The 27,737-nt window shown below is 42.2% G+C and overlaps 1 protein-coding gene across 1 annotated transcript in view; it reads right to left on the reverse strand.

Annotated features, from left to right (window-relative positions):
* BRAF (B-Raf proto-oncogene, serine/threonine kinase) overlaps positions 1–27,737 on the reverse strand; it is a 121,990-nt gene that overhangs the window by 81,275 nt on the left and 12,978 nt on the right. The window contains exons 2-3 of the mRNA XM_026657578.2: positions 22,825–22,926; positions 2,283–2,546 (exon numbers count right to left, since the gene is read on the reverse strand). Coding sequence (XP_026513363.1) covers positions 2,283–2,546; positions 22,825–22,926 — 366 coding nt within the window. The remainder of the gene's footprint in view (positions 1–2,282; positions 2,547–22,824; positions 22,927–27,737) is intronic.

Here is a 27,737-nt window from a genome sequence, read left to right on the forward strand (position 1 = left end):
TACGTCTTAAGCTGGCAGCAGACGGTGCAGCATGACTGATAGCCATCGGCATCTTCTGGGTGCTTGGCAGAAAATGCTGTATTACGACTGCTAGCCATCATCGTCAAGACGGTTCAATAAGACTGCCGGCAGGACTGAGTCGCCAGGAGACAAAACATGTCTGCCCAGGTGCCTCAGACCGAACTCACTGAGGAGTACGACGACGACAGATACCAGTCGTAATACACCATTCACTGCCAAAAGGCAAGGAGCTGCTGCTGTATAGCAATGCAGCCTCACATCTGCCAGCACCCAGATAGCCGATGACGGCTATCAGTCATACTGCACCGTCTACTGCCAAAAGGCAATTAGCTGCTGCTGTGTAGCAATGCAGTACCACGTCTGCCGGCACCCAGATGACATATGGTGACGGTGAGCTGAGCTGAGCTGAGCGGGCTCCATGCTTGCCGTGGTATGTTGTCTGCACAGGTAACCCAGGTAAAAAGGCGCAAATCGATTGTCTGCCGTTGCTCTGATGGAGGGGGAGGGGCCTGACGACGTACCCAGAACCCCCCGCGACACTGTTTTTTGCATCAGGCATTGGGATCTCAACCCAGAATTCCAATGGGCGGCGGAGACTGCGGGAACTGTGGGATAGCTACCCACAGTGCAACGCTCTGGAAGTCGATGCTAGCCTCCGTACTGTGGCCGCGGTCCACCAACTTAATGCACTTAGAGCATTTTATGTGGGGACACACACAATCGACTGTATAAAACCGATTTCTATAAAACCGGCTTCTATAAATTCGACCTAATTTCGTAGTGTAGACATACCCTGGCTCTCACTTCCCCTGGGCAGCAGGCAGCAGTCTGAGGAGTGGGATCTGGATAGCAGCAGCACGGAAGAAGCGGCCTGAGCCAGTGAGCAGACAGTCAGCAGCCTGGAAGAGATGGTGGCCATGGTCGGTCACGGGGAGAGAGTGGCCAGCTGGGGCTGCAGGAGGGGGCAGAACTGGGAGAGTGAGGGCAAGGGGGATGCAGGGAACCAACTGGGGTAATGGTGGGTCCTCCAAAAAGACAAAATGCACTTGTGTGTGTCACCTTTGTAAAAACTTTGAGAACTGCTGATTTAGGTGATACTTTTAACTATTAGAGAGACAAGCTGGGTTAGGTAATATTTTTTATTGGACCAACTTCTGTCGCTGAAAGAGAAGCTTTTGAGCTACAAGAACTCGAAAGCTTGTCTTTCACCAACAGAAGTTGGTCGAACAAAAGATATTGCCTCACCCACCTTGTCTCTCTAATATCCTGGGACCGACACAGCTACAACGCTGCATACAACTTCTTACTATTTTAAGTTTAAATTAAAAAAAGTCAAACGTCTACCTGAAATATAAGTTGACAATTGCCCCTTTATGAACGGTGTACATTTGTTCTGTACTTATTCTCCCCCCATCTGTTTGGTTTCTCTGTACCTCAGACACATGCTTCCCTGATGTCTGGCCCTCCTCTCCCTTGGAGATACAACCCAAGTACTTGTTTTCCACTCCCTTGGACATTTCTCTACAATGAGCGATTCCAGTTACATTAGCAGGTCCAGGCAGCTACAGTCTCAGGATAGCCAGTTCCTCACCTACTACACTTCTATGTAGCAATAGCCAAGTGGATGCAAAAGAGGCTGGCTCCACTATCTTGTTTCCTTCCTGCTCCCTTCCTGCTTTCACTGCTGCCAAGGCTGCTCTTGGTAAAGAAGAGCCTGGAATGCCTTGTAGAAGTAACTGGAGGCAAAGAAGAACCACCACTATGACCTCCATGTGTTTGTCAACCACCAGCAGTTCAGAGACCTGTCTGAAAAACCAATGTGTTACCTGCAATACACATTACATGGAAATAACACACTAATCTCCAACACCCAGAATAAATATACAGTGAAACAATACTACTCAAAACTAAGTCTGGGAAATAGCTATGCTGACTATATTTGTTTCATTGACCTAGATTTAATTTTTGAAAACTATTTTAAGCATCCATTTTTGTATCATGCTTGAAGAAGTTAAAGTTTTACCTCTTTTGTTGCACATAACAGAATCAATCTCCTCCTTAACACTGTACAAAGCAGCATGTGTAGCAAAGTTGAAATAACCAACAGACTTTGGCAGAATACAAGAATTACATTACACTTTTTGCTTTCATACATCCACAGATACATTTTTTGGCTTTCAGGTTTGATTCAAAAACATGGAAAGAGGGGGACAGATGCACAAAAAATTAAGGTTATGAGCACGTATGCAGGGCTGACTCACCACTGTCCTCTGTTTGTTGGGTAGGAAGACTCTAACAATAGGTTTTTGTGGAGACTTGGGGTTATTCCGTGACATATCTGTGGGGTTCTGATAAACTGAAAGGGATGAAGGTGCTACAGAGAGGCTAGAGGAGGAAGATGATGTAACTGTGTCTGTTGAAGCTGAGCTGGAGACAGAGAAATCAGTTCCATTCCCCATGGATTCCAATAACTGCTGTTCTCTTTGTTGTAGAGCATCTAACTTGCTGGTGTACTCTTCATAGGCCTGTAGAGGGGAAAAAGTTATTTAAAATCAGTTAGGCATCTTGGATGCATAAGCTGCATTGAGTGTGAATTTGTAGCCATAACATTTTAGGCTGTAATTACAGAAGATTCAAGTTACACAAAATTAGGCCTGATAAGTTCTGGGATAGGAGACCGGGGGGGGCAGGAAATACAGAACATTGCTACTGATTTGTTAAGCCAAGCCGATACTGAACCAATACCTCATCTTTTGATGGGATATAAAAACCATCATGACGATCAACTCCAAATTAAATGCTCCAAAGATACTGTTGTACCTAAAACAGGTAACTTAAGTAATGAGCTTTAATGGTGGGAGGGATAGCTCAGTGGTTTGAGCATTGGCCTGCTAAACCCAAGGTTGTGAGTTCAATCCTTGAGGGGGCCACTTAGAGATCTGAGGCAAAATCAGTACTTGGTCCTGCTAGTGAAGGCAGGGGGCTGGATTCTATGACCTTTCAGGGTCCCTCTGAGATAGGTATATCTCCATATATTAAAGTTTGCTGGTTACTTCACTGAACTCTGCTACAAACTGATTACTCCGTTGGAACCAAAACCAAACATATGCAGTGTAAGAATGAAGGGGGAAACAGAAGTTTTCATCTCTAGTATACATATTTTAGTATTTCATCCTCATGGAGAAATTATAACTTGAAAAGTTGCTAATAACTACAGAATAAAAGTTGCTAATAACTACAGAATAAAAGTTGCTAATAACTACAGCCCAGTTCCCTAAGACTAGTTGTGCACTAAATTAAACATGGTTCTCTCTTTTTTTAAAGTGTCAATTAAAAAAAAAATCTTATTTTCACTCTACGTTGTTATGCCCCTTCAGGGGTTCATGAATAGCATTTCTTTGCCTCCTGTTTTGATCTCGTATTTTTCATCATTGCTGGCTGACAAGCTAACCTGTTTACTCCTCATCATCCCTCCCCTCTTACATTATCAAGGATGCCAGTACAGCTCTTAAAACACCGTTTTAATTAGAAAGTGCACTCAAGTTGAAGGGCTTTTCAGCAGGACAAACAATTGCCAGGACGTAAAACAATTTTTAAAAGATGGTATTTGGTAACTGTGTGACAAGTTAAATATTTTGAATCCAGTGCATTTCCACCAGATAATTAAAGCTGGCTCAAAATTTGAATCCAAAACTATTTGACAGTGTCCCTTAGTTGAAAAACAGCACACTATCCCTTGAATAGAACAGTTTTTAAGTCTGGCGATAAAAAATGTTTTAATACACAGACACAAGAAAGGAAAAATCACTCATTGTGCTGTGGATTTTCCAGCCAGATGAAGACAAGAAACCCACAGAACAAATATGATACCTGCAATCAGACTCATTTTCAACCAAAACATATATCAATAGCCTAGCTTTTTCTTCATCTAGAACGTTGAACTCTGCAGCCAGCTCACTAGAAGTGTTTCTGTTGGGTGTGTTAGTTAATACTAACATTAAACTTTCAGATTAGTTGCAATGATTCTCTGAGTTTGGAGGTGTATACTTTTTTAAACAAGTGTATGCACTGCATTTTACAGACAAACTAAAATAGATCTCTGCCCCCAAGAGCTTGCCATCTAAATAGCTGAAGAAGGCAGAAGTTTTCCCCTTTATCCTCCACACAAGAAATCAAGACTGATGTCAAGGTGCATACTGCCTGCTTTGACTATTAGAGGGGCTTCCTTGTTATAGAAACACTAAAAAATTTCCAACTTAAATCCATTTGTCTTTCTCATGCTTTTCATACGCAATGTTTTCTAGCTATAAACTTCCTCCAATTGATTTTATAGTAATTTTAAATGTGCTGAACTGGTCTTAATTTTTTTATTATTAGAAATGTTTTACAACTGAACTAACACAACATCTTAAAGATTTTGGACTCCAACGCCCATGTGTGGAGAAGCCATTAGCATTCACTGGAGAGAAAAATTAACACTTTCAATGAGCCTGTCATAAGCACTCCATTTTGTCATTTTTGTATTTCTCCTTCACAACTGCATTTGCAGGTTCAGCTAACCACTCTGCCTTTATTGAGCAAACTGTCTTCCTCATTATCAGCCTTTACCAACTGTTCAAGATGGAGATGTGCTCTGAATTTGTGACATCATTTCTATGCCAATAGACTGACAAAGAATTATGACTTCACTGTGTTTTTTCTCACAACTTTTCTTAATCCCAATCAAATTCAAATACTAAATCTCAAAGAGAACCCAGAAAAACTGAAAAGGAAATGATAGAATCTTTATACACCAGAAAGGGTTTAGCGCTTCACAAACGGACACCAAATTCTGCCCTAAATTATATTCCATTGTCAAAAACCGTTACTCCAGATTTATTCAGGTGTAACTGAGGAAAGAATTTGGCTCTGTCTATAGAAGATCAGCTTTTAATACAAGTTTCTCTCCTACTTCCAGGAAAGTGGAATGTTTTTCCATATATAATTCCAGTAAATTATACGCAGAGAATTATCTTAAGCCAAACAAATGTTAAAAGTCACAAGCTTCTACTATAGTTTTGCCAATATACTTTTCCAAATCTATTCTTACTTCCTTTTTTCATAAACATTAGCTCAAATAATGTTTTGTAACACACACAGTATCACATTGCTGCAAGATATTTGTGGGTTTAACTTAGTTCCTGGACAAAATTACACATACTTTTCAAAATACGCAGAATGTTTATTTTGGCAACCTAAGATATTACTATTGCAAACCTAAGTTATACTTTATAGATAAGTCACTTGAATGTAAGTGACAGACATTGGTAAACTAACTTTGGGCTCCTTCCCACCAAAGTCAATGGAAAAAACTCATTAACTTTAATGGGAACGGGAACAGAGCCTGTTAGACTTTAAACTGTTAGTCAAAGAGTAATAACAGAAACAGCAAAAACATGTCACACAACTAGATATCCATGACTGGATTTTAGCAGTTTGTTTAAAAGTCAATCCCTTGTGTAAGCAAGAAGCAATAACAGAACGGAGAGCTGGTCAGAACATTTTCAATTTAATTTCATTTTGTCAAAGCCAAAATGTTTTGGAGACATATGGGTTTTGACTGATTGCTATAGTACATGTAACAGTCAGCTGCACAGTTGCACCATACTGGAAAAAAACAAAAAATCCTCCTACTGTACTTCATTTGGGTAAAGATATACGACTACTGTATTACAACAGAAAGGTTGACTGACCTATGTTAAACATCAGTTAGAAGAAGAGGATTCACCCTCTATTGAAAGTTGTGATAAACTGCACTGACACAAATAGAAACTTTGTCTGTCTATACTGGGGAGTTGCATTGGTGCAGCTACACCAATGGCCCTTAAAAAAAAAAAAAAAAATCTAGACAATCTAGACAAAGCCTTAATAGTCAAAATTGATTTCTGCTCCTTTTGCTTATAGTGGTTGATTTAGTTGATGAAAAGGTAATGCTTATTTAAGTTATTTAAAATGGAGTCTTAGATCATCTCCACTGTATTGTAAGGAAGGCCCAGTTAACTGAATATTCTGTCAACGTAATGAGCAGAGTTAAAATTGTAATAGGGTTTTATAAAATATCAAAAAAAAATAGGTTGAAATCTGTTAAGTTTTTGCTTTTCCAATGGAAGCACGCAGTATTCTGCTACAAGACAAGTTTAATATTTGTGTTTAGCTCCATATACAGCCAAGAAAATAAATGTAGAACAGTGGACTGTGCAAGATTGAGGACATGTAGCACTTGGAGATTAAAAACTGCAGTTTTTAAAGCCTTTATGCTTATCCAGCAACTAAAGCTGGTGAAGCATGTTCAGATCACCCCCTTTTCACAAGGAACCTGGCACCTGTGTTCTGCACCAGCTGGAGTTTGTGGAAAACCTTATTACGCAAGCCAACCTACAGGGAATTTCGGTAATCTAATCTTGTTATGACAGAAATGTGGATAACCATTTCAGAGACTGACGTGTTACAGAAATGGATGCAAGCTGTTTAATTCTCTGACAGGTAAAAACTAGCAACAGAACTTAAATTTCTCAGAAAAGAAGAATCTGAAAGACACTCAACATTTTACTGAAGCACAAGATAGAAACCCTCCCCAAGCATGACATCCTTGGATCTTCTCTGAAAGCAGAATTTTCAATAAAGCATGACATTACTGGTATCCAAATTCACAGCTATGTGAGTAATTGCATAACCACCCTTGGCCTAAGTTTCCTCCATCTGTAAGAGAGGTAATACTTCCCCCTGAACCCTTCCGGGGTTTTGCAAATAAATTTGTGCTTGTAAAGTGCTTTAGGCTACTTGATGGAAGGTGCTACGTAAGTGCAAACTATTCCTAAAACTACATTTTTTTCTACCCAATATTCGACCATATTTTCACTACATTTACTTGTACATCATGAAGGTGTCAGAACAGAAATTCAAGCCAGCAGGAATACACAGAAGAAGCAGCCTCAGCAGGTACTGCAGGAGGGACTGTTGAACACTAAAGAGGTCACTGAAAACTGTTAGAAAGTCTAATCTGGACACTATCCCCTTTGCTGACTGGCTATTTACTACAGCCCTCTCCCTCAAAAACTTCACGAGCCTCTATCCAGCTGCCCTCTATGCTTGCCTCTTTCCTGCACTCTTGCCCTATCATCTCCTGCCCGGATCCCATGTTCCTCCTTCCTACCTTTGTTTTTCCATTTAGAAAATCTCCTCTTAACACAACTCCACTGCAGAAAAGACTTAAAAAAAAAAAAAAAAAAAGGTCATGGAATTAACATCTATCAGTCTGCTTGTATGTTATATCCCTTTCCTTTACTCTGTGGGCATCTTCTTGATTTAGACTAAGGTCTTTGGCACATGGACAGTGTATAATTCTGTTTGTACAATGCCTAGCAAAAGGGGCCCTGTTTTTGGTTGGCCCCTGCACACTGCTGTTATGCTGCTAATACTACCAAAATATTACTAAATTTGAATTAGACAGTAGTCCATATAAATGAAGTGCATTTGATAAAACATTGTTCTTGATATATTATGCTCATTTGCTCACTAGTTCTCAGCATAAGTAATTCACGATGGGGATGGGGCTCCCAGTTAGTATGAATCTGTGAGATTCTACTGTATTTTACACAATTAAATGAAAATGTTATAATATTTAGACTCAGACTTTAAGGTGAGATGGGTCAAACATGATCATCTAGTCTGACATCCTGCACATTGCAGGTCACAGAGGCTCACCCACCCACTCCTGTAATATAGACCCCTAACTTCTAGCTGAGTTACTGAAATACTCAGATCATGATTTAAAGACTTCAAGATACATAGAATCCATTATTTATACTAGTCCCATCACTGGCCGTTGGAGATATCTGCTGATGGCATGTAGCCAGTCTGTGACTGCTAACGTAGGCAGTCTCATCATACCATCCCCTCCATAAACTGAAGCTCAGTCTTGAAGCCAGTTAGGTTTTTTTTGTCCCCACTACTCCCTTTGCAAGGCTGTTCCAGAACCTCACTCCTCTGGTGGTTAGAAACCTTTGTCTAATTTCAAGCCTAAACTTGTGGATGACCAGTTTATATCCATTTGTTCTTGTGTCCACATTGGCATTTACCTTAAATAACTCCTCTCCCTCCCTGGCATTTATCCCTCTGATGTATTTATAGAGAGCAATCCTATCTCCCCTTAGCCTTCTTGTGGTTAGACTAAACAAGTCAAGCTCTGAGTCTCCTCTCATAAGGTAGGTTTCCATTCCTCGGATCATCCTAGTAGCCCTTCTCTTCACCTTTTACACTTTGAATTCATCTTTCTTAAACATAGGAGATCAGAACTGCACATAGTATTCCAGATGAGGTCTTACCAGTGCCTTGTATAATGGTACTAACACTCCCCTGTCTCCACTGGAAATACCTCGCCTCATGCATCCTAGGACTGCATTAGCAGCCCTTCTCATAGCTACATCACACTGGTGGGTCAGTCATCTTGTGATCAACCAATACACCCAGGTATTTCTCCTCCTCTGCTGCTTCCAACTGATAATAGCTCATAGCAAAAATTCTTGTTTAGTCAGTCCCTAAGTGCATGACCTTGCACTTCACACTATTAAATTTCATCCCATTTCTATTACTACAATTTTTAAGGTCATCCCGATCTTCTTGTATGATATTTCGATCCTTCTCCATATTGGCAATACCTCCCAACTTTGTGTCATCTGCAAATTTTATTAGCACACTCCCAGTTTTTGTGCCAAGGTCACTCATAAAAATATGATTGGTCCCAAGACCAATCCCTGCGGAACTCCACTAGTAACCTCCCTCCAGCCTGGCAGTTCACCTTTCAGTATGACCCATCATAGTCTCCCCTTTAACCAGTTCCTTATCCACCTTTCAATTCTCATATTAATCCCCATCTTCTCCAATTTAACTAATAATTTCCCATGTGGAACTGTATCAAATGCCTTACTGAAATCCAAGTAGATTAGATCTACTGCATTTCCTTTGTCTACAAAAATCTGTTATCTTTCAAAGAAGGAGATCAAGTTGGTCTGGTACAATCTACCTTTTGTAAAATCATGTTGTATTTTATGCCAATTACCGTTTACCTCTAGGTCCTTAACTACGCTCTCTTTCAAAATTTGTTCCAAGACCTTGCATACAATTGAGGTCAAACTAACAGGCCTGTAGTTTCCTGGATCACTTTTTCTCCCCTTTCTTAAAAATAGGTACTATATTAGCATTTCTCCAGTCATGGGTATGACCCCCAAGTTCACAAATTCATTAAAAATGTTTGCTATTGAGTTTGCAATTTCATGTGCCAATTCCTTTAATTTCCTGGATTATGGGAGGAGGGATAGCTCAGTGGTTTGAGCATTGGCCCGCTAAACCCAGGGTTGTGAGCTCAATCCTTGAGGGGGCCACTTAGGGATCTGGGGCAAAATCAGTACTTGGTCTTGCTAGTGAAGGCAGGAGGCTGGACTCGATGACCTTTCAAGGTCCCTTCCAGCTCTATAAAATAGGTATGGGGGGGGGTGTGTGAAATAAAATGGTGATTATCTGTCGTTGTCCCCCCCACGATTTAGTCCCACTAAGCAGTTTGAGTCTGACTTCCAACTCGGATGTGGTAATGTCTACTTCCATATCCTTGTTCCCATTAGCCACTCTGCCACTGCCCCTAAGCCCTCATTTAAAGGGCTAATCCTTTGCTTTGAAGTTTCCACATATTCCACATGATAGAGAACACTATTGTTATCTGAGACATTACAGCAAGTTCATTTCTATATACAAAAGATATAATGGAAGTGAGAATACTAATGAAGCTGCAACAGCTTTAAACGTATTTACTACACCCTTTAAACAGGCTAATTAGAGAGCATATCCAAAATGTTACACACAGTTGGTGTGTTTTATATGGGGTGTATACATTCACATACCATAATATAGCTGCCTACCCCATCCCCTCCCACAATCAATACAGGTGAAAAAGTAAAACCTCTTAAACTTAAACGTAGTTACCTATTTGACAAAATAAATTTACTAGTGAGAGTTCACGAGAATCAATATATCCACGAAACAGCAAACTGCATTATATTCTGCAGAAGTGCCAGCAAAATTCTACTTCCAGAATCTTTGCTGTTGGTGATAATTTGAGAAGTTTTATAAAGAGTGTCTTGATTTGTGGTGGTCTTAATTCAGCTTACAAATCACATAAGAATTTTCTAACTTTACACAGAAGTGAATGCCAACAAATAAAAGAATTCTAATGTACATTTTAGAGAGTCACTTTCCTGGGCCTTAACCAGACTTTACTCATTCTATTACTACTTTTCTAAGGAACAAGAAATGTCAAGAAGAGAAAAGTGTTCAAAAAGTTAATCTGAAATGTCAAGTGGAAAAAGATGGGTTTTGCCTAGCAGGAGTAGTGACTTTTGGTGAGAAACTAAGTCTCATCTCAAGTAGGTGGAGACCAGATCAGAGCCCTGAAGTGTGTGAACATTCAGAGTTTATGACATGGTTTCCAGATCTGGGACCTTCAAGTTGGGCTTCTAAACAAAAATGGCCTAATTTTAAAAGCACTGAGAACCCCCAAATGCCACCAAACTAAATGGGAGCTGCAGGGGTCAAGCATTGTTGATAGCCAGGATATTTTTATTTAACAAACTAAATATGATTTAGGAGCCTAACTTTAGACACTCAGATTTTGTCCCAATCCATTTTACCAGTTGAGTGTGTTTGTCAGGGTCATGGGTTTAAGTTCAGTGAAGATTTATACAAGTCTGGTATTTATTCCTACACTTACCCAAACGGGAGAATACCACACAATAACTCAGCATCACTGTGCCCCTGCCCCTGCATGGTAGTACTTTCCTGGTAGTCCAAGGAGCAATATGAAATGATCTGGGATCCAGCAATTCCAGTTCTTTTCAACCTTACTCTCCGTATCTACAATTTACATGCTGTATCTACAGCAGAGAAAAGTTACCTTGTTAAGTAAACCTGTGGGTTCCTGAAGACACTGAGTTATGTAGAAACCTGAAATTAAATCCTAGCCCTATTTAAGTCAATGGCAAAACTCCCTAATACAGAAAAGCAAAAGTTTGGAGAGACCCAGAAAGGGAGATGAGAAATTATGCTATCTGAAAAGTCAACCCCACCTCCATCCTTGTAATTCTAGATTGTCTCTCAATAGAAGGAATTGGGAGGGAAGAAGATTCCCCCAAACAAAAATAAAAGCCATAAAACCATTTAGTCTTCTTCCTATATTTTGATTAGCCCTCTCCTTTTCATACTGGGTGTACATTTGCAAACTAGGTTTTCTGTAACAATTAATTCAGGGTATTGGTATAATAGTTTGAAAGAGCAGGCGTAGATGTGATCCCTGAAAAACCCTTAGCAACACCCTCCAATCCAGTGGTTCTCAAACTTTTGTACTGGTGACCCCTTTCACATAGTAAGTCTCTGAATGCGACCCCCCCTTATAAATTAAACACACTTTTTTATATATTTGACACCAATATAAATGCTGGAGGCAAAGCGGGGTTTGGGGTGGAGGCTGACAGCTTGCGACCCCCGCATGTAATAACCTCATGACCCTGAGGGGTCCCGACCCCCAGTTTAAGAACCCCTGCTCCAACCTAATCTGTGCCCATTTACAGAACTACTATATTCTGGCATGTTACTACTGCTATCTCAATTCTTTAAACTTCCAAAAGCCTTTCTCTGCCATCCTTGCATACTGTCACTTATACAGTACTGTAAATCTGGGCTCATAGAAACATTAAGTGAATAAACAGAATAGGTCTACTGCTTCACCGTCGTTGGCTCATTATCACTTGCTTAAATAAATTAATTGGATTTTAAGCATGGTCTCTCCTTTATAAATCCAAGCTGACTGCTTTTGACCTTTTTGTACCTGTATACATGTTTAGCTTCTCCATAATCAAAAACTAAAATGTTTTTAATACCAAATTTGAACTTATAGGTCTGTAGTTTATCTATTTCCTCCCTGAAGTCTCCTTTTGCATCAATGTCACATTACCTCTTCAGTCGCTGTAGATCATCAGTCTTCAAAAAGAACAGGAGTACTTGTGGCACCTTAGAGACTAACAAATTTATTTGAGCATAAGCTTTCGTGGGCTACAGCACACTTCTTCGGATGCATAGAATGGAATATATATTGAGGAGATTTTATATATATATATATATACATATATATACACACACACACACACACACACACACACACAGCATGAACAGGTGGGAGTTGTCTTACCAACTCTGAGAGGCCAATTAAGTAAGAGAAAAAAAACTTTTGAAGTGATAATCACTCTCACAGATCTTGGGAGACAGACCTGTCCTCGCTTACAGACAACCCCCCAACCTGAAGCAAATACTCACCAGCAACCACACATCACTGAACAAAAACACTGACCCAGGAACCTATCCTTGCAACAAAGCCCGATGCCAACTCTGTCCACATATCTATTCAAGCGACATCATCATAGGACCTAATCATATCAGCCATACCATCAGGGGCTTGTTCACCTGCACATCTAACAATGTGATATATGCCATCATGTGCCAGCAATGCCCCTCTGCCATGTACATTGGCCAAACCAGACAGTCTCTATGCAAAAGAATTAGTGGACACAAATCTGACATCAGGAATCATAATACTCAAAAACCAGTGGGAGAACACTTCAACCTGTCTGGTCATTCAATGACAGACCTGCAGGTGGCTATTTTACAACAGAAAAGCTTCAAAAACAGACTCCAAGGAGAGACTGCTACGCTGGAATTGATATGCAAACTAGATACAATCAACTTAGGCTTGAATAAGGACTGGGAATGGCTGAGCCATTACAAACATTGAATTTATCTCCCCATGTAAGTATTCTCACACTTCTTATCAAACTGTCTGTACTGGGCTATCTTGATGATCACTTCAAAAGGTTTTTTTCTCTTACTTAATTGGCCTCTCAGAGTTGGTAAGACAACTCCCACCTTTCATGCTCTCTGAGATATATATATATATATATATATATCCTCCATATATGTTCCATTCTATGCATCCGAAGAAGTGGGCTGTAGCCCATGAAAGCTTATGCTCTAATAAATTTGTTAGTCTCTAAGGTGCCACAAGTACTCCTGTTCTTTTTGCGGATACAGACTAACACGGCTGCTACTCTGAAACCTATCATCAGTCTTGTTGCTAGTGTCAAAAGTGACACTAGTTCTTATTTTGAGGATTCTAAAAAATAAAAATATAAGTCCTGAAAGTGCATATACCAGGTCTAACAATCAATTTTCCTTTAGGGTGCTCACAATATGATCAGCCACCTTTTAAGTGGCCAATCACAGCTAATCATACACTGCACATTTGGAGAAACAGCACTTCAGCAATTGTTGTCTTTCCACCACTTTAAGAACAGATATTTTTAATTCCAGAGTGCAGTTTTTTTAGTGGCTGTGATACAGAATTCTACCAAAGTGTGCTATAGAATCTCAAGATGCTCTTGCAGCTTCTCCAAGGCAAAACAATACAATGTTTATTCATCTCTTCTTTCTGTATTAACCAATCCAAAAGTAAATTGAAAACTTGACACTACCATCCAAATTAAAAAACATAGTAAGACCACCAAAACAGTGCCACCATGGCTAAACAAAGTAAAAGAAGCAGTTTAGAGGCACTAAAGCAACTTTTAAAAAGTGGAAGTTAAATCCTATTGAAGAAAATAGAAAGGAGCATAAACTCTGGCAACTGAAGTATAAAAATATAATCAGGAAGGCCTAAAAAGAATTTGAAGAACAACTAGCCAAAGACTCAAAAAGTAGCAGCAAAAAAAAAATAAAAAAATTTAAGTACATCAGACGCAAGAAGCCTGCTAAACCAGTGGGTCCATTGGACAATCAAGATGCCAAAGGAGCACTCAAGGAAGGTAAGGCCATTCCAGAGAAACTAAATAAATTCTTTGCATTGTCTTCATAGCTGAGGATTTGAGGGCGATTCCCAAACCTGAGCCATTCTTTTTAGGACAATAATCTCAAGAACTGGCCCAGATTGGAATAAACTGATATTTATTTACTGGTATTGGAATAAACTGATAAACTAAAAACAGTAATATGCCACCAGGACCAGATGGTATTCACCCAAGAATTTTAAAGGAACTCAAATATGAAATCGCAGAACTACTAACTGTGGTATGTAACCTACCATTTAAATTAGCTCCTGTACTAAATGACTGGAGAATAGCTAATGTGACACCAATTTTTAAAAAGAGCTCCTGGCAATTACAGGCCGGTAAGCCTAACTTTAGTTTCAACCAATTTCCCAGTTACTGTAGTAAAGAACAGAACTATCAGACACATAGATGAACATGATTTGCAGGGGAAGAGCCAACATGGTTTTTGTTAAAGGAAATCATATCACACTAATCTACTAGAATTCTAGGAGGGGGGTCAACAAGTATGTAGACAAAGGTGATCCAGTGGATATAGTGTACTTAGATTTTCAGGTTTCAGAGTAGCAGCCCTGTTAGTCTGTATCCGCAAAAAGAACAGGAGTACTTGTGGCACCTTAGAGACTAACACATTTATTTGAGCATAAGCTTTCGTGGGCTACAGCCCACTTCTTCGGATGCATAGAATGGAACATATATTGAGGAGATATATATACACATACAGAGAGCATGAAAGATGGGAGTTGTCTTACCAACTCTGAGAGGCCAATTAAGTAAGAGGAAAAAAAAACTTTTGAAGTGATAATCAAGATAGCCCAGTACAGATAGTTTGATAAGAAGTGTGAGAGTACTTACATGGGGAGATAGTTTGTAATGGCTCAGGCTTAAATAGAGACTGGGAATGGCTACGTTGATCGTATCTAATTTGCATATCAATTCAAGCTCAGCAATTTCTCGTTGGAGTCTGTTTTGAAGCTTTTTTGTTGCAAAATTGCCACCCGCAGGTCTGTCATAGAATGACCAGACAGGTTAAAGTGTTCTCCCACTGGTTTTTGAATGTTATGATTCCTGATGTCAGATTTGTGTCCATTAATTCTTTTGCGTAGAGACTGTCCGGTTTGGCCAATGTACATGGCAGAAGGGCATTGCTGGCACATGATGGCATATATCACATTGGTAGATGTGCAGGTGAACGAGCCCCTGATGGCATGGCTGATGTGATTAGGTCCTATGATGATGTCACTTGAATAGATATGTGGGCAGAGTTGGCATCGGGCTTTGTTGCAAGGATAGGTTCCTGGGTCAGTGTTTTTGTTCAGTGATGTGTGGTTGCTGGTGAGTATTTGCTTCAGGTCGGGGGTTGTCTGTAAGCGAGGACAGGTCTGTCTCCCAAGACCTGAGAGAGTGAGGGATCATCTTTCAGGATAGGTTGTAGATCTTTGATGATGCGCTGGAGAGGTTTTAGTTGGGGGCTGAAGGTGACAGCTAGTGGTGTTCTGTTATTTTCTTTGTTGGGCCTGTCTTGTAGGTGGTGACTTTTGAGTACTCGTCTGGCTCTGTCAATCTGTTTTTTCACTTCAGCAGGTGGGTATTGTAGTTTTAAGAATGCTTGATAGAGATCTTGTAGGTGCTTGTCTCTGTCTGAGGGATTGGAGCAAATGCAGTTGTATCTTAGAGCTTGGCTGTAGACAATGGATCGTGTGGTGTGTCCTGGATAGAAGCTGGACGCATGTAGGTAAGTATAGCGGTCAGTAGGTTTCCGGTATAGGGTGGTATTTATGTGACCATCGCTTATTAGCACAGTAGTGTCCAGGAAATGGACCGCTTGTGTGGATTCATCTAGGCTGAGGTTGATGGTGGGATGGAAATTATTGAAATCATAGTGGAATTCCTCAAGGGCTTCTTTTCCATGGGTCCAGATGATGAAGATGTCATCAATGTAGCGTAAGTCGAGATGGGGCATTAGGGGACGAGAGCTAAGGAAGCGTTGTTCTAAGTCAGCCATGAAAATGTTGGCATACTGTGGGGCCATGTGGGTACCCATAGCAGTGCCACTGACTTGAAGGTATATATTGTCCCCAAATGTGAAATAGTTGTGGGTGAGGACAAAGTCACAAAATTCAGCCACCAGGTTAGCTGTGACATTATCGGGGATACTGTTTTCAGAAAGCCTTTGACAAGGTCCCTCACTAAAGGCTCTTAAGCAAAGTAAGCGGTCATGGGATAAAAGGGAATATCCTCTCCTGGATCCATAACTGGTTAAAAGATACAACTAAATGGGCAGTTTTCTGAATGGAGAGAGGTAAATAGTGATGTCCTCCAGGGGTCTGTACTGGGACCAGTCCTATTCAACATACTCATAAATGATCTGGAAAAGGGGGTAAACAGTGAGGTGGCAAAATTTGCAGATGATACAAAACTACTCAAGATAGGCAAGTCCAAAGCAGACTGCGAAGAGTTACAAGAGGATCTCACTAAACTGGGTGACTGGGCAACAAAATGGCAGATGAAATTCAATGCCAATAAATGCAAAGTAATGCACATTAGAAAACATAATCCCAACTATACGTATAAAATGATGGGGGTCTAAATTAGCTGTTAACTCCTAAATCTTTCTCGAGTGGTAACATGGATAATTTTCGGAAAGCATCCACTCAATGTGCAGCGGCAGTCAAAAAAGCTAATAGAATGTTGGGAATCATTAAGAAAGGGAGAGAAGACAGACAATATCATATTGCCTCTAGACAAATCCATAGTACTCCCACATCTTGAATACTGTGTGCAGATCTGGTTGTTCCTTCTCAAAAAAAAAAAAAAAGATATATTGGAATTGGAAAAGGTTCAGAAAAGGGCAACAAAATTGATTAGGGGTAAGGAACAGCTTCCATATAAGGAGAGGTTAACAAGACTGGGACTTTTCAACTTGGAAAAGAGATGACTAAGGCGGGGATGTGATAGAGGTCTATAAAATCATGACTGGTGTGGAGAAAAAATAAATAAGGAAGTGTTATTTACTCCTTCTCATAACACAAGAGCTAGGGGTCACCAAATGAAATTAATAGGCTGCAGGTTAAAAACCAACAAAAGGAAGTATTTCTTCACACAACGCACAATCAACCTGTGGAATTCTTTGCCAGAGGATGTTGTGAAGGCCAAGACTATAACAGGGTTCAAAAAAAGAACTCGATAATTTCCTGGAGGATAGGTCCATCAATGGCTATTAGCCAGGATGGGAAGGGATACAAAACCATGCTCTGAAGTGTCCCTAGCCTCTGTCTGACAGAAGTTGAGAATGGGCAACACAGGATGGATCACTTGATGATTATCTGGTCTGTTCATTCCCTCTGAAGCACCTGGCATTGGCCATCAGAAGACAGGATACTGGGCTAGATGAACCATTGATCTGACCCAGTATGGCCGTTCTTATGCAGAGTACCTGCTGAATCTGGGCAAAACTGTGCCCTAATACGAAGAGTTATGGAAAGAGAATTTGAGAAAAACTGAGATGACCCAAAATAAAATTAACCCTCATCTACACTACAAAAAATATGTTTAAACGTGGTTGTACCCAAAACTGGTTATTCCATATAGGCTGTATGGACAGAAGAGCCCCGTTACAACCATGTTAGAGAACACTGGGTGATACTTAAGTTGATAGATTAAATATAGCAATAGTTTATACAGAAGACTACTCAGAAAAATATTTAATGTTGTTTTGGCTTTCTAACAAGACACGTGTTTTATCGTTTTTGGACAGTTAATCATATTGTATTTTTTGTTCTTCATTTCACCTCTCCCTCTTCTCCTTCACCACTCCCCTGCAAGTTTCTCTGCAGCTATGTTCCTTTTTGCCCCCAACACGTGTCCCCGTCACTTACGATATCTCCACACAGCCCGTGGGAGTGAGCCTCCGAGCCCATGACAACTGACTTGGGTTAGCAAGGCTCGCACTAGAGCTCTAAAAATAGTTGTGTAGACAGCACTTTGAAACACTGCAGCTCAGATTGAAGCTCCAGCACTAAAACCTAGAGAGGAGAGTAGGCTCTCAACCCAGGTTGGGAGGCTTGCTCCTGTAGGCTGTGTAGACATTTTCTTAGCTCCCTTCTCCCCTTGACATGCTTCCCCAACGCTTCACTCCATTTTCACCTCAACATTCTTCTCCTGCGGACCGCTCTAATACTTGGCAGTGTCTCCAGTCTTTTCTCTTCCTCCAAGTAGCAGTGGACTCCAGCAGAGGGAGAGACAAGGGCTCCTATTTGTTTCCAGCTGCTTTTACAGGCATCTATACTCTTCCTTGCAATGAAGAGCTCTGTCAACTGCAGGAGCAGCTGGAAACAAAAACAGCCGGCACAGCTCTCTGTAGACTCACCGCAAGTGTTCCAAGGAGTATATCTGGAAATCTTTGATGAGGGTTAAGGGTTGTCTCCCTGCCTGATTTTTCATTCCTGAGCACCTTACACACAAAACAATACATATGTGCTTGGTGGCAACAACTGAATTTTTGCTGTTGTTTTTGTGAAAGTAACCACCATTCCCTTTTTTACAGTCACTTGTTGGATCAAGAGGAGCCAGCAGCAACTGTCAGTTGTATCACTTTTTAAAACCATTTCTGATTGATTTTTTTTAAAAGTAAGTTGTGTTTTAGTCCCCAGAAAGATGTTTTGCATGTTTCCACATCTTTCATTGCTCAACACTGAAGCAGTTTTTCCCTAGCAGTGCTCAACTATTGTCACTAAGTTCTCAGTATTCCAACAAAGGGCACACTAAGCATCAGAGAAGATACAAAGGACAGATACTGATGGGAAGTACAGAGAAAGTTTTAAGGAGGATTTTGAAGGAGGATAGTAAGTTAGTTTTGCAGATGTTCATGGGGAGTTCCTACCATGCATGAGGGGCAGCATGGAAGAAAGCACAAAGGTGCTTGTATGAAAATTTAACATGTGGGCTATGGAGGCTGGTATCATGGGTCAATCTGAGACAAAGTCCACATCTTGATAGTGAATGAGAGGACAAGAAAGGTGAGGACAGGCCACAAAGGGCTTTGAAAACAAAGGCAAGTATCTTATGTTTGATTCAACAGAAAAAGAGATGCAAAGAAAGGGCTGACATGGTCAAAGTGATGGGCTAGAAAAAGTATATTTGCAGGAGAATTTTGAATAGACAGGAATGGGGCAAGATTGCATTTTTCAAGGACAGGAAAGGATGTTGCAGTAATTTACACATGATATGATCAGACCTGGTCAAGAGTTTTAGCTGTGTGGATGGAAAAGAAAGGCATATTTTAGGTATGTCATGCAAAAAGAATCTGCAAGATTTAGACATAGCCTGGTCGTGAAAACCAAAAGAGGTCCAATTTGAAAATGATGCCCTGGTAAGGGCCTGAGCAACAGGCAAGATGGTGGTGCACAGGTTATCCACATTGTTTTTCCATTTTTATTAGATTTCTAATGGTATGCACATCTGTTGAGCTGCTTGTAACTTACTTATCAGTATTCCCTTATCTCCCTTCTAAAGTCTCTTATATGTAGAGAATTTCTTGGTGAATTTGTTCATATGCACTTGCTGAAATTTAACATTTGTCTTCCATACTTTGGCAACCATACTGTTTCTAATCAGACGGTGGAACATATTTTCTACATTTTTGTACTTTCAACCCTGCAATCAACACCAAGATGTGTTTTTGTTTGTTGTGTGTCGGGCTGCTTTATATCCAGCACTGTGATACACTAGAGTTTTAGACCAATTGTGTCATGGCAACTTCTAACAAGCTAGTAAGCGCCAACCACTACTTTTGCACCAGGCTAAAACAAACAAGTTGATCAAAGAAATCTTAACATGTTTAGATATAGAAATGCACAGTCAAGGCAACCAAACAACCTTATCTCTGCCTGCAGTGATGTTATGCAAAGAATATAGGATTCTGATTAAAGTATTTTAGTGTTTCTGGTCCCAGATTAGATATTTCTTTCATATGTTTCAATATCAGTTTTAATCCTCTCTCTTTATCCCCTAGAGGCATCTGGGTGCCTTAAATATGCATTTTCATACCTTAACAAATCTGGATTTCTTTTAAGTGTAACCTTATCTCTGAATTTCCTGGTCGAATTACAACATCCCTGTAATGTTTTTAACCTTAAACTTACTGATGTGATGAAGTTAAGGTTAAGAGAAAGTAACAGCTTTTTGGTTTGAGAATTAGCTTCATTTTTTAAAAATGTCATATATGAACACCAAGCAAGAAACACAAAGAGAATGCGATCACATATTTTTAATAATTTGTTAAAAATATAACAATTTTTTATTATTTTAACTTTTAAGAGCAGTACAACAAAGCAGAGCAAAGCAACCTAAGTGTAATGGTGAATCTGGCCCTTAAACTGCAATGGATTTATCAGAGTGCTGTGTTAGTAAAATCAGTGCTATGTGAATAAAGGCAGTGAAAACTCAATCCCAGAGTCCCAGTGTCCATGCTCTAAGGCAGGCCTGCACAACATGCGGCCCGGGGGCCGCATGCGGCCCGCATGGGCTCACTGTGCGGCCCGCATGGGTTGAGTAGGTGGGCGCACTTTGCGGCCCGCGGGGGAATGAGTAGGCAAGCAGCGGGTAAAGGAGGGGGGCTGAGTAGGCGAGAGGGCGGGCAGTAGCAGGGAGTGAGTAGGCGAGCCGGCAGAGGGGGGCTGAAGAGGCAAGCGGTGAATCGGTGGCTGACCTGTTCTACTGATCTGGTCTGGCTCCCATCCCCTCTCCCAGGGCCAGCTCCAGGCACCAGCAAAACAAGCAGGTGCTTGGGGCGGCACATTTCTAGGGGTGGCATTCTGGCGCCGGCCATCATAGGCACCAACTCTGAGGCATGGAGAAAAAGTGCCCCCGCCGCCCCAGCTCGCCTCCGCCTGCTCCCCTGAGCGTTCCGCTGCCACTCCGCTTCTCCCCAGTCCCTCCCAGGCTTGCCACGCGCGAAACACCTGTTTCGCGCAGCAAGGCTGGGAGGGAGGACAAGCCGAGCGGCGGGGCACTCGGGGGAGGCGGCGGTGGTGGTGGAGCGGAGGTGAGCTGGAGCGGGAGTGGTTCCTCTAACCCCCATTACTTCCTGCGCCCCCCCACCCTAGCTCACCTCCGCTCCGCCTGCTCCCCTGAACACGCCGCTTCTCCGCCCTTCCTCGCCTGAGAGGGAGGGGGGAGAAGCAGAGCGGCAGCACACCTGGGGGAGCAGGCGGAGCGGAGGTGAGCTAGGGCGGGAGGTCGCGGGGGGCCCTGCAGGAAACAATGGTGGGGGGAAATGCGGCATGCCGGGGGAGGAGGCGGGGCTGGGGATTTGGGGAAGGGGTTCGGAAGGGGTGGAGTTGGGGCGGGGCTGGGGGCAGAGGAGCATGAAAGAAAAGGGGGCGGCAAAAAGCCTAGAGCTGGCCCTGCCCTCTCCAAGAGTTGCAGCTGTCTGGAGGTGCCTGCATTCCATGCCTTCCTCATTCACACCTCATTCATTCAACAGGGCAATTGATTACAAAGGGGGGATCTTATTCTACTTCTAGCAAAAAGACATTTTTCTTTTACCTTAATTATACTACCTTAGGGGCCCGCTATAACAAATTACCGAGGTTCAATACTGCTGTTTCGGTGGGGTGGTGCTGGGGAAGGAGGATTTGTTTCCGTGGGGCAGGTGGCGCTGGGTGTGTGTGTGTGTTTCGGCAGCGCTGGGGGGGGTTGTTTCCGTGGGGCAGGGGTGTGTGTTGTGTTTCGGGGGGGGGTTGGCGGCACTCGGGGGGTTTCAGCCCTCAGCTGTTTTCTTTGGAGTAATATGGCCCTCGCCGCTTTGCAAGTTGTGCAGGCCTGCTCTAAGGGCTCCCCCTGTGCTTGGGCCCCCAGCAGTTTTGCCTTAACATGCAATGGAGCAAAGGCAAATTACTAGCTCACTAGTCTGCACTCCAGAATCTTTAAAGAGCAATGACAGTTGGGGCAAATAATCTAACCAAGAAGAACTCACTGTATGTCCAGTCTCCCTCATACAACTGAGCCATTACAACTAATAAAACTGTTGCATGCAAGTTAGATGTACAGAAAGGGAGGGGGACTGGTTGCATTGATGTCACAATGGTCCCATTTGAGAGTTACCTGAGCTGTTGAACTGATCCCATTTAGCCATAAAAAATTAGACAACAACATAGCTTAATTATAACTAGTTACCTCAAACAGTTTAAGATTTCAATTAATTTCAACTATCATGGTAAATTTCAAGTATGTTATTCCACTAGGATTATTTGGAACAAAAACCAAATACTACTACATTTCTTAAAAAGCAATAATTTTATTAAATTATAATGCAAACAAATTAACAGATTTACTTATACATTCTCAGAAAATTCACTCTGCCCAAAGAGTAAGTGTTCTAAATTTGGGGAATTGGTTTTAAGTTTGTATTTCTTCCTAGACAAAATAAAGGTTTCAATGCACAACACAACTCTATCTTACCTATGGAGCTGCAACCAGATATATACATATGCACACCTACACGCACTTAGAATGCAGAATGGAAAGCTGCCGCTAAGAGTTTATGTTTTACGCTAGTTGTAACAGCACACCTACTTCAATAGTTTTCTGCCTTTCCCTCAGTAGTACACACATTACTCACCAGGAGCCCTACAGCTTGTCACAAAAGAGGGAAAGACTCACTAATATCTCTTTTCTATCTTTAAGTATTAGAAGCATAATTTGTTTTTATATAGTCAAGGAGGAAATAGTTCTCTATTACAAGTATTTCTGTCAGTCTTCTACTGGACAGTTTATTTTTCAAGTATAAAGTTACAGCATATTACACTAACTCAATGGAGTTCATTTGATACTCAAAGCTTACCTCCAAGTATATTGATGGTGGGTTATGCTCTCCTCCAAACTTGTCCAGCAGCGCCTCTATGTGTTCTTGTGTTAATTTAATCATCTGTTTGATATTCCATACCTAAAATATAAAAATATATTTTTATAAATCAAAAGAGGCAAGTCTGGGACAGATTTTAAAAAATTAAAAACCATGAACTCACATCTTAGTAGCTAAAAACTAAGTTAATCTTTAAGGCTGAAAAAAGTCAGACTCCATATTTTCCTGAAATGACTGTAAAATGTGTCCTAGACCCAAATTAATCATTTTTTCCAGAGCTTTGTTGACAGAAGTCCTTAATGAAAATACCGTTTCAAAGTATCAGTAACGTCAATCAAAAACAGCGACTGGTGGTTATTATGATCACCTACTATCTGTATCAATACAGTCTCAGTTCTGTTCCAATCTTAAACTAAACTGAGCAAAGACCCTTTCATTTTGAAATGCAGGAACTGCTAAAAACAAACATCTCTCTCATATATTACTTTTTATATGGAATCTCAAAACACTTTACAAAGTCTTATCTCCATTTTACAGATGGGGAAACTGAGGTAAAGAGGTACAGTGACTTGTCTAAGGTTACATATGATACAGTACAAAACGGAAATCTGATTCGAGGAGAAAACTAATCTATGTATGTTCAAAGTTTCAGGATTTTATTCATCTGTTCAAGTTGCTATGATGACACTTGCAAACCAACAAATGTCAAACATTCAGTGGTAAACTGGTAACTACTGTAATCACATGATCTAAATCAGGGGTCGGCAACGTTCGGCACCCGGCTCGCCAGGGTAAGCACCCTGGCGGGCCGGGCCAGTTTTATTTACCTGCTGACGCGGCAGGTTTGGCCAATCGTGGCCCCCACTGGCAGCGGTTCGCCGTCCCGGGCCAATGGGGGCGGCGACAAGCCGCGGCCAGCACATCGCTCGCCCGCGCCGCTGCTCGCTGCCCCCATTGGCCCGGGACGGCGAACCGCGGCCAGTGGGGGCCGCGATCGGCCGAACCTGCCGCGTCAGCAGGTAAATAAAACTGGCCCGGCCCGCCAGGGTGCTTACCCTGGCGAGCCGCATGCCGAACGTTGCCAACCCCTGATGTAGATATTTCTAATGTACCTATCACTGCAGTATTTAAATGCCCTGATCTTAAACACATTGTACACTTGGGGCTCTAGACTGCCTCAGTTTGCAAGTTTTTCCCACTGACTCTGCAACTTGTAACCACTGTTAGTATTATGAGATGACTATGAGTGCTACCTTGCAGTGTAAGTCATCACTATGCAATGTTCAATTGTTGAAGCTGAATCAATACAATAGTAAGTTCACTTACAGGAAAACAAGGTACTTTGATCCAGTAGAAGTTGAATTTTTTCACTTGTTGGACCAATAGACTCTGGCCTCCAGAAAAGAGATTTTTATTTTTCTTAGAATTACATTTGCTAGCAACTTAATGTGATGAAAACTGAGAAAGATTTAATTTCTACAAGCCAGAGAAAAAATACTTATCTGTTCTCTGAAGGTACCATTTATAAAAGTATCACTATTCAAAACTGATGCTATTACTTAGAGACTAGTGAGAAAGTAATATAGCTCAAAATTCAAAAGCCATCAGCTCCAGGATGGAGACTTGCATACTGCTTCTTCCAATAGAACCTCAGAGATTCCTGTGACCTGTCAGTGAAAGAAAATACAAATCCCTCAGTCTCTAAGGAGAGAGGTGGGATGGTAGTGATAGAACTTATACCGTTACGGAAAAAATTGCAGGGAATTAGCTTTATGTTCTATTAAAAGATACCAGTAACAGAACCCCAACTCCATGGATGTCTCAAACATTATACTAGAAGGTAAGTAAAGAGAAAAAATTTTCTGCAACACAGAACAAACATGTTAGAAGTTCAAAACACACCTAACTCATATTTTAATAAAGATATCTGTTATTCTGTAGTAGCTATTAAGGATGGGGACATCACTAAAATAAAACAAGGTGGAAAGACAGTTGGGTAACCTCTAGCCCAATACAAGTTTGAAGCACTGATGATAAATTTTGCTTCTTCTCATGAGGCCAATTTCAACAGAACTCTGTGGCTGCCTTCCAAATCTTAATATGTAAACTCAGTGGAGGCTGGCTGTAAAGACCAACTTTTTCTCTGAACTCACACAAATGTTTGTTAATATGACCATTACGTTGTATGCCTGCCAAGAAGCAGCAATGAGAGAGCTGTGCAATGTATACGTATCAAAAGAATCAGAAAGCTCTCTTTGTCATCTAATCTGTTCCAGATAAGAGAGTAGGGAGTTTTACTTGGTAAACTGATGGAATAAGATCCTGCTGGTTTGGATGTTGGGAAAGAAAGTTGGCAGGAGGATTAAGGTGGAATCCCAGCACTACCTTGGAAGATATTTAGCAACTGGATCTGTCAACAGAGCCCTAACGCTCACTCAAGACACAAGCTGAAATCCCCAGTATCAAAGGAGAACCTTCATTTAATAAGTCTGCTCATATATCAAGTGGTTGTAAAGGAGGCTGTTACACTAAAGTTTAATCACCTCATTGACATCCAGCATGGGCACTTGAGCTTATAAATGTAGTACACACAAAATAAAAAACTTATCTACCTCCAGTGTTAAATAGGGCTTTAGGTATCCTAAAACTAAGCAGTGATCACAGAGTTCCCAGCCCACACCACACTTTCTGTGAGCATGAGAAATCCACTTTACCACTATGGCTGGAGTCTCTAAGCTATTTCTCCACTCAGCTCTTGGTAGGGTTGGCAATTTTCAAGAGCACTTAAGTGACTTCAGAATCAAGTCTCGCTGGCTTTCAATGCAACTTTCACTTTTAAGTCATTTAGGCACTTCTGAAAATCCCACCCATGGATAACCACCTCATGGAGGGGCTTAGGACTCAACATCCCATTCCTACACTAACAGCATCACATACACAGGTGGTTGAGGAAGGAATCGCCAGTGGACAAGGTGGTCTCATTGGTTGTCCCTGTACTACCAGAAGCTTCCCCATTTCTCCTCTGTGGTGGCTGGAGGGTGAATGACTTCCTCCCTCCCTGCAAATATGTTTTCTACTTTGCATCCAGCAGTTACTATTCTGAGCTGCTTTTTCTCTCTCCCTCCTTCCAGTTCTACTGTTCTAGCTCTATTATGATAACAGAAGTAGCAGCACCAGAAGGAACAGAGGGCCTCTCTATTCAGCAGCTGATAGGCCGATAGAGAGCAGCCTTTCAGAGCCAAAAACTGGAGTTAAAGCCCTGGAAAAGCCCAAATAGCTGCCAAATGTACTCAAAGAAGTTGGGGAAGAGCACACAATAAGTTCTAAACAATGCCTTTTCACACTGAATCATGGGCCTTTTCTATTGGAATTGGTTTGTTTTCCTAGATGGTTGGAAGGAGTCTACCAGAAAAATTAACCTCTTGAGCTCTACTCCCTTAGGTGCATTACTTACAGGAGGAAAGGTACATGAACTCCCTCCCCATCCAGTAAGTAAAGAAAGCATCCCTCAAAAGTGGATCATTAAACGAGTTATGCAGAACTCCAATAGTGTGTTGCTTGCAGACACCACAAACAGATCTCTCTGGTATGCCCCACTCATGAAAGAGCAAGCTTCAATCTGAGACAACTCACATGGCTCTCACATTGATTGAAATACTGTCTACAATCCGGTTCTCTTTCCTGCCAAGTAACCAGTAATTAGACATATTGTGGTACACTGCCCAACCCCATCCTTGAAGAATTGCTTAACACAGGAGACAACACCCATTCTACCTTGCACATAGAGAGGATCCTATATGTTTGAATCAACCATTTCTGGGAATACTAGGTCAGTGAAAGCTCTGAACCTTACCTCATGGATCTTATGTCAAAAAAGCTGCATCTAGAGCAGTGGTCACCAACCAATCGATCACAGTCTCTGGTGGTTTAGCGTGGCTGGCGCTAAGGCAGGTTCCCTGCCTGCCCTGGCCCCACGCCGCTCACGGAAGAGGCCAGCGCGGCCGCGCGGCCCTGGGGGCAGGGGTGTGTGTGTCAGGGGTCTCCCTCTGCATGCTACTCCTGCCTGCAAGCACCGCCCCCGCAGCTCCCATTGGCCAGGAACAGGGAGCTGTGGCCAATGGGAGCTGCGGGGGCAGTGCTTGCAGAGAGGGGCAGCGTGCAGAGCCACATGCCCCTCCCCCTCGGGCCGCAGGGGCATGTTGGCCCCTTCCGGGAGCAGCGTGGGGCCACAGCAGGCAGGGAGCCCGCCTTAGCCTTGCTGCACTGCCAACCGGGAGCCACTCAAGGTAAGTGCTGCCTGGCAGGAGACCGCACCCCAGCCCCCTCCCGGAGCCAGCACCCCATACCCCTCCTGTACTCCGAACCCACTCTTGCACCCCAGCCCCCAGCCCCGAACCCCCTCCCAGAGCCAGCAATCCAAATCCCCTCCTGCACCCCAGCCCTCTGCCCCAGCCCTGACTCCCCTCAGAGCCAGCATCCCATACTACCTCCCGCACCCCAAGCCCCAGCCCTGAGCCCCCTCCCAGAGCCAGCACCTTGTACCCCCTACAGCACCTTAACAGTCTGCCCCAGCTCAGAGCCCCTTCCTGTACCCAAACTTCCTCCCAGAGCTTACATCCATCACCCCCTCCTGTACCCCAATTCCCTGCCCAGGCTCATCCCAGAGTGCCCTCCCACACTGCGAACCCCTCAGCCCCAGCCCAGAGCCTTTACCCTTCCCAAACCCCAACCCCCTACCCCAGCCTGGTGAAAGTGAGTGAGGGTGGGGGAGAGTGAGCAACGGGAGGGGGGGTGGAGTGAGCAGAGGGGGTAGATCCTGGGTTGCTCTTAAATTCAAAAAGTGATCTTGGGCATAAAAAGGTTGGAGATCACTAATCTATAGACTGTCCTAG

This window comes from Terrapene carolina, unplaced genomic scaffold, assembly GCF_002925995.2.
Source record: "Terrapene carolina triunguis isolate 2854851 unplaced genomic scaffold, T_m_triunguis-2.0 Scaffold247, whole genome shotgun sequence".
In the NCBI taxonomy this organism is placed as follows: domain Eukaryota; kingdom Metazoa; phylum Chordata; order Testudines; family Emydidae; genus Terrapene; species Terrapene triunguis.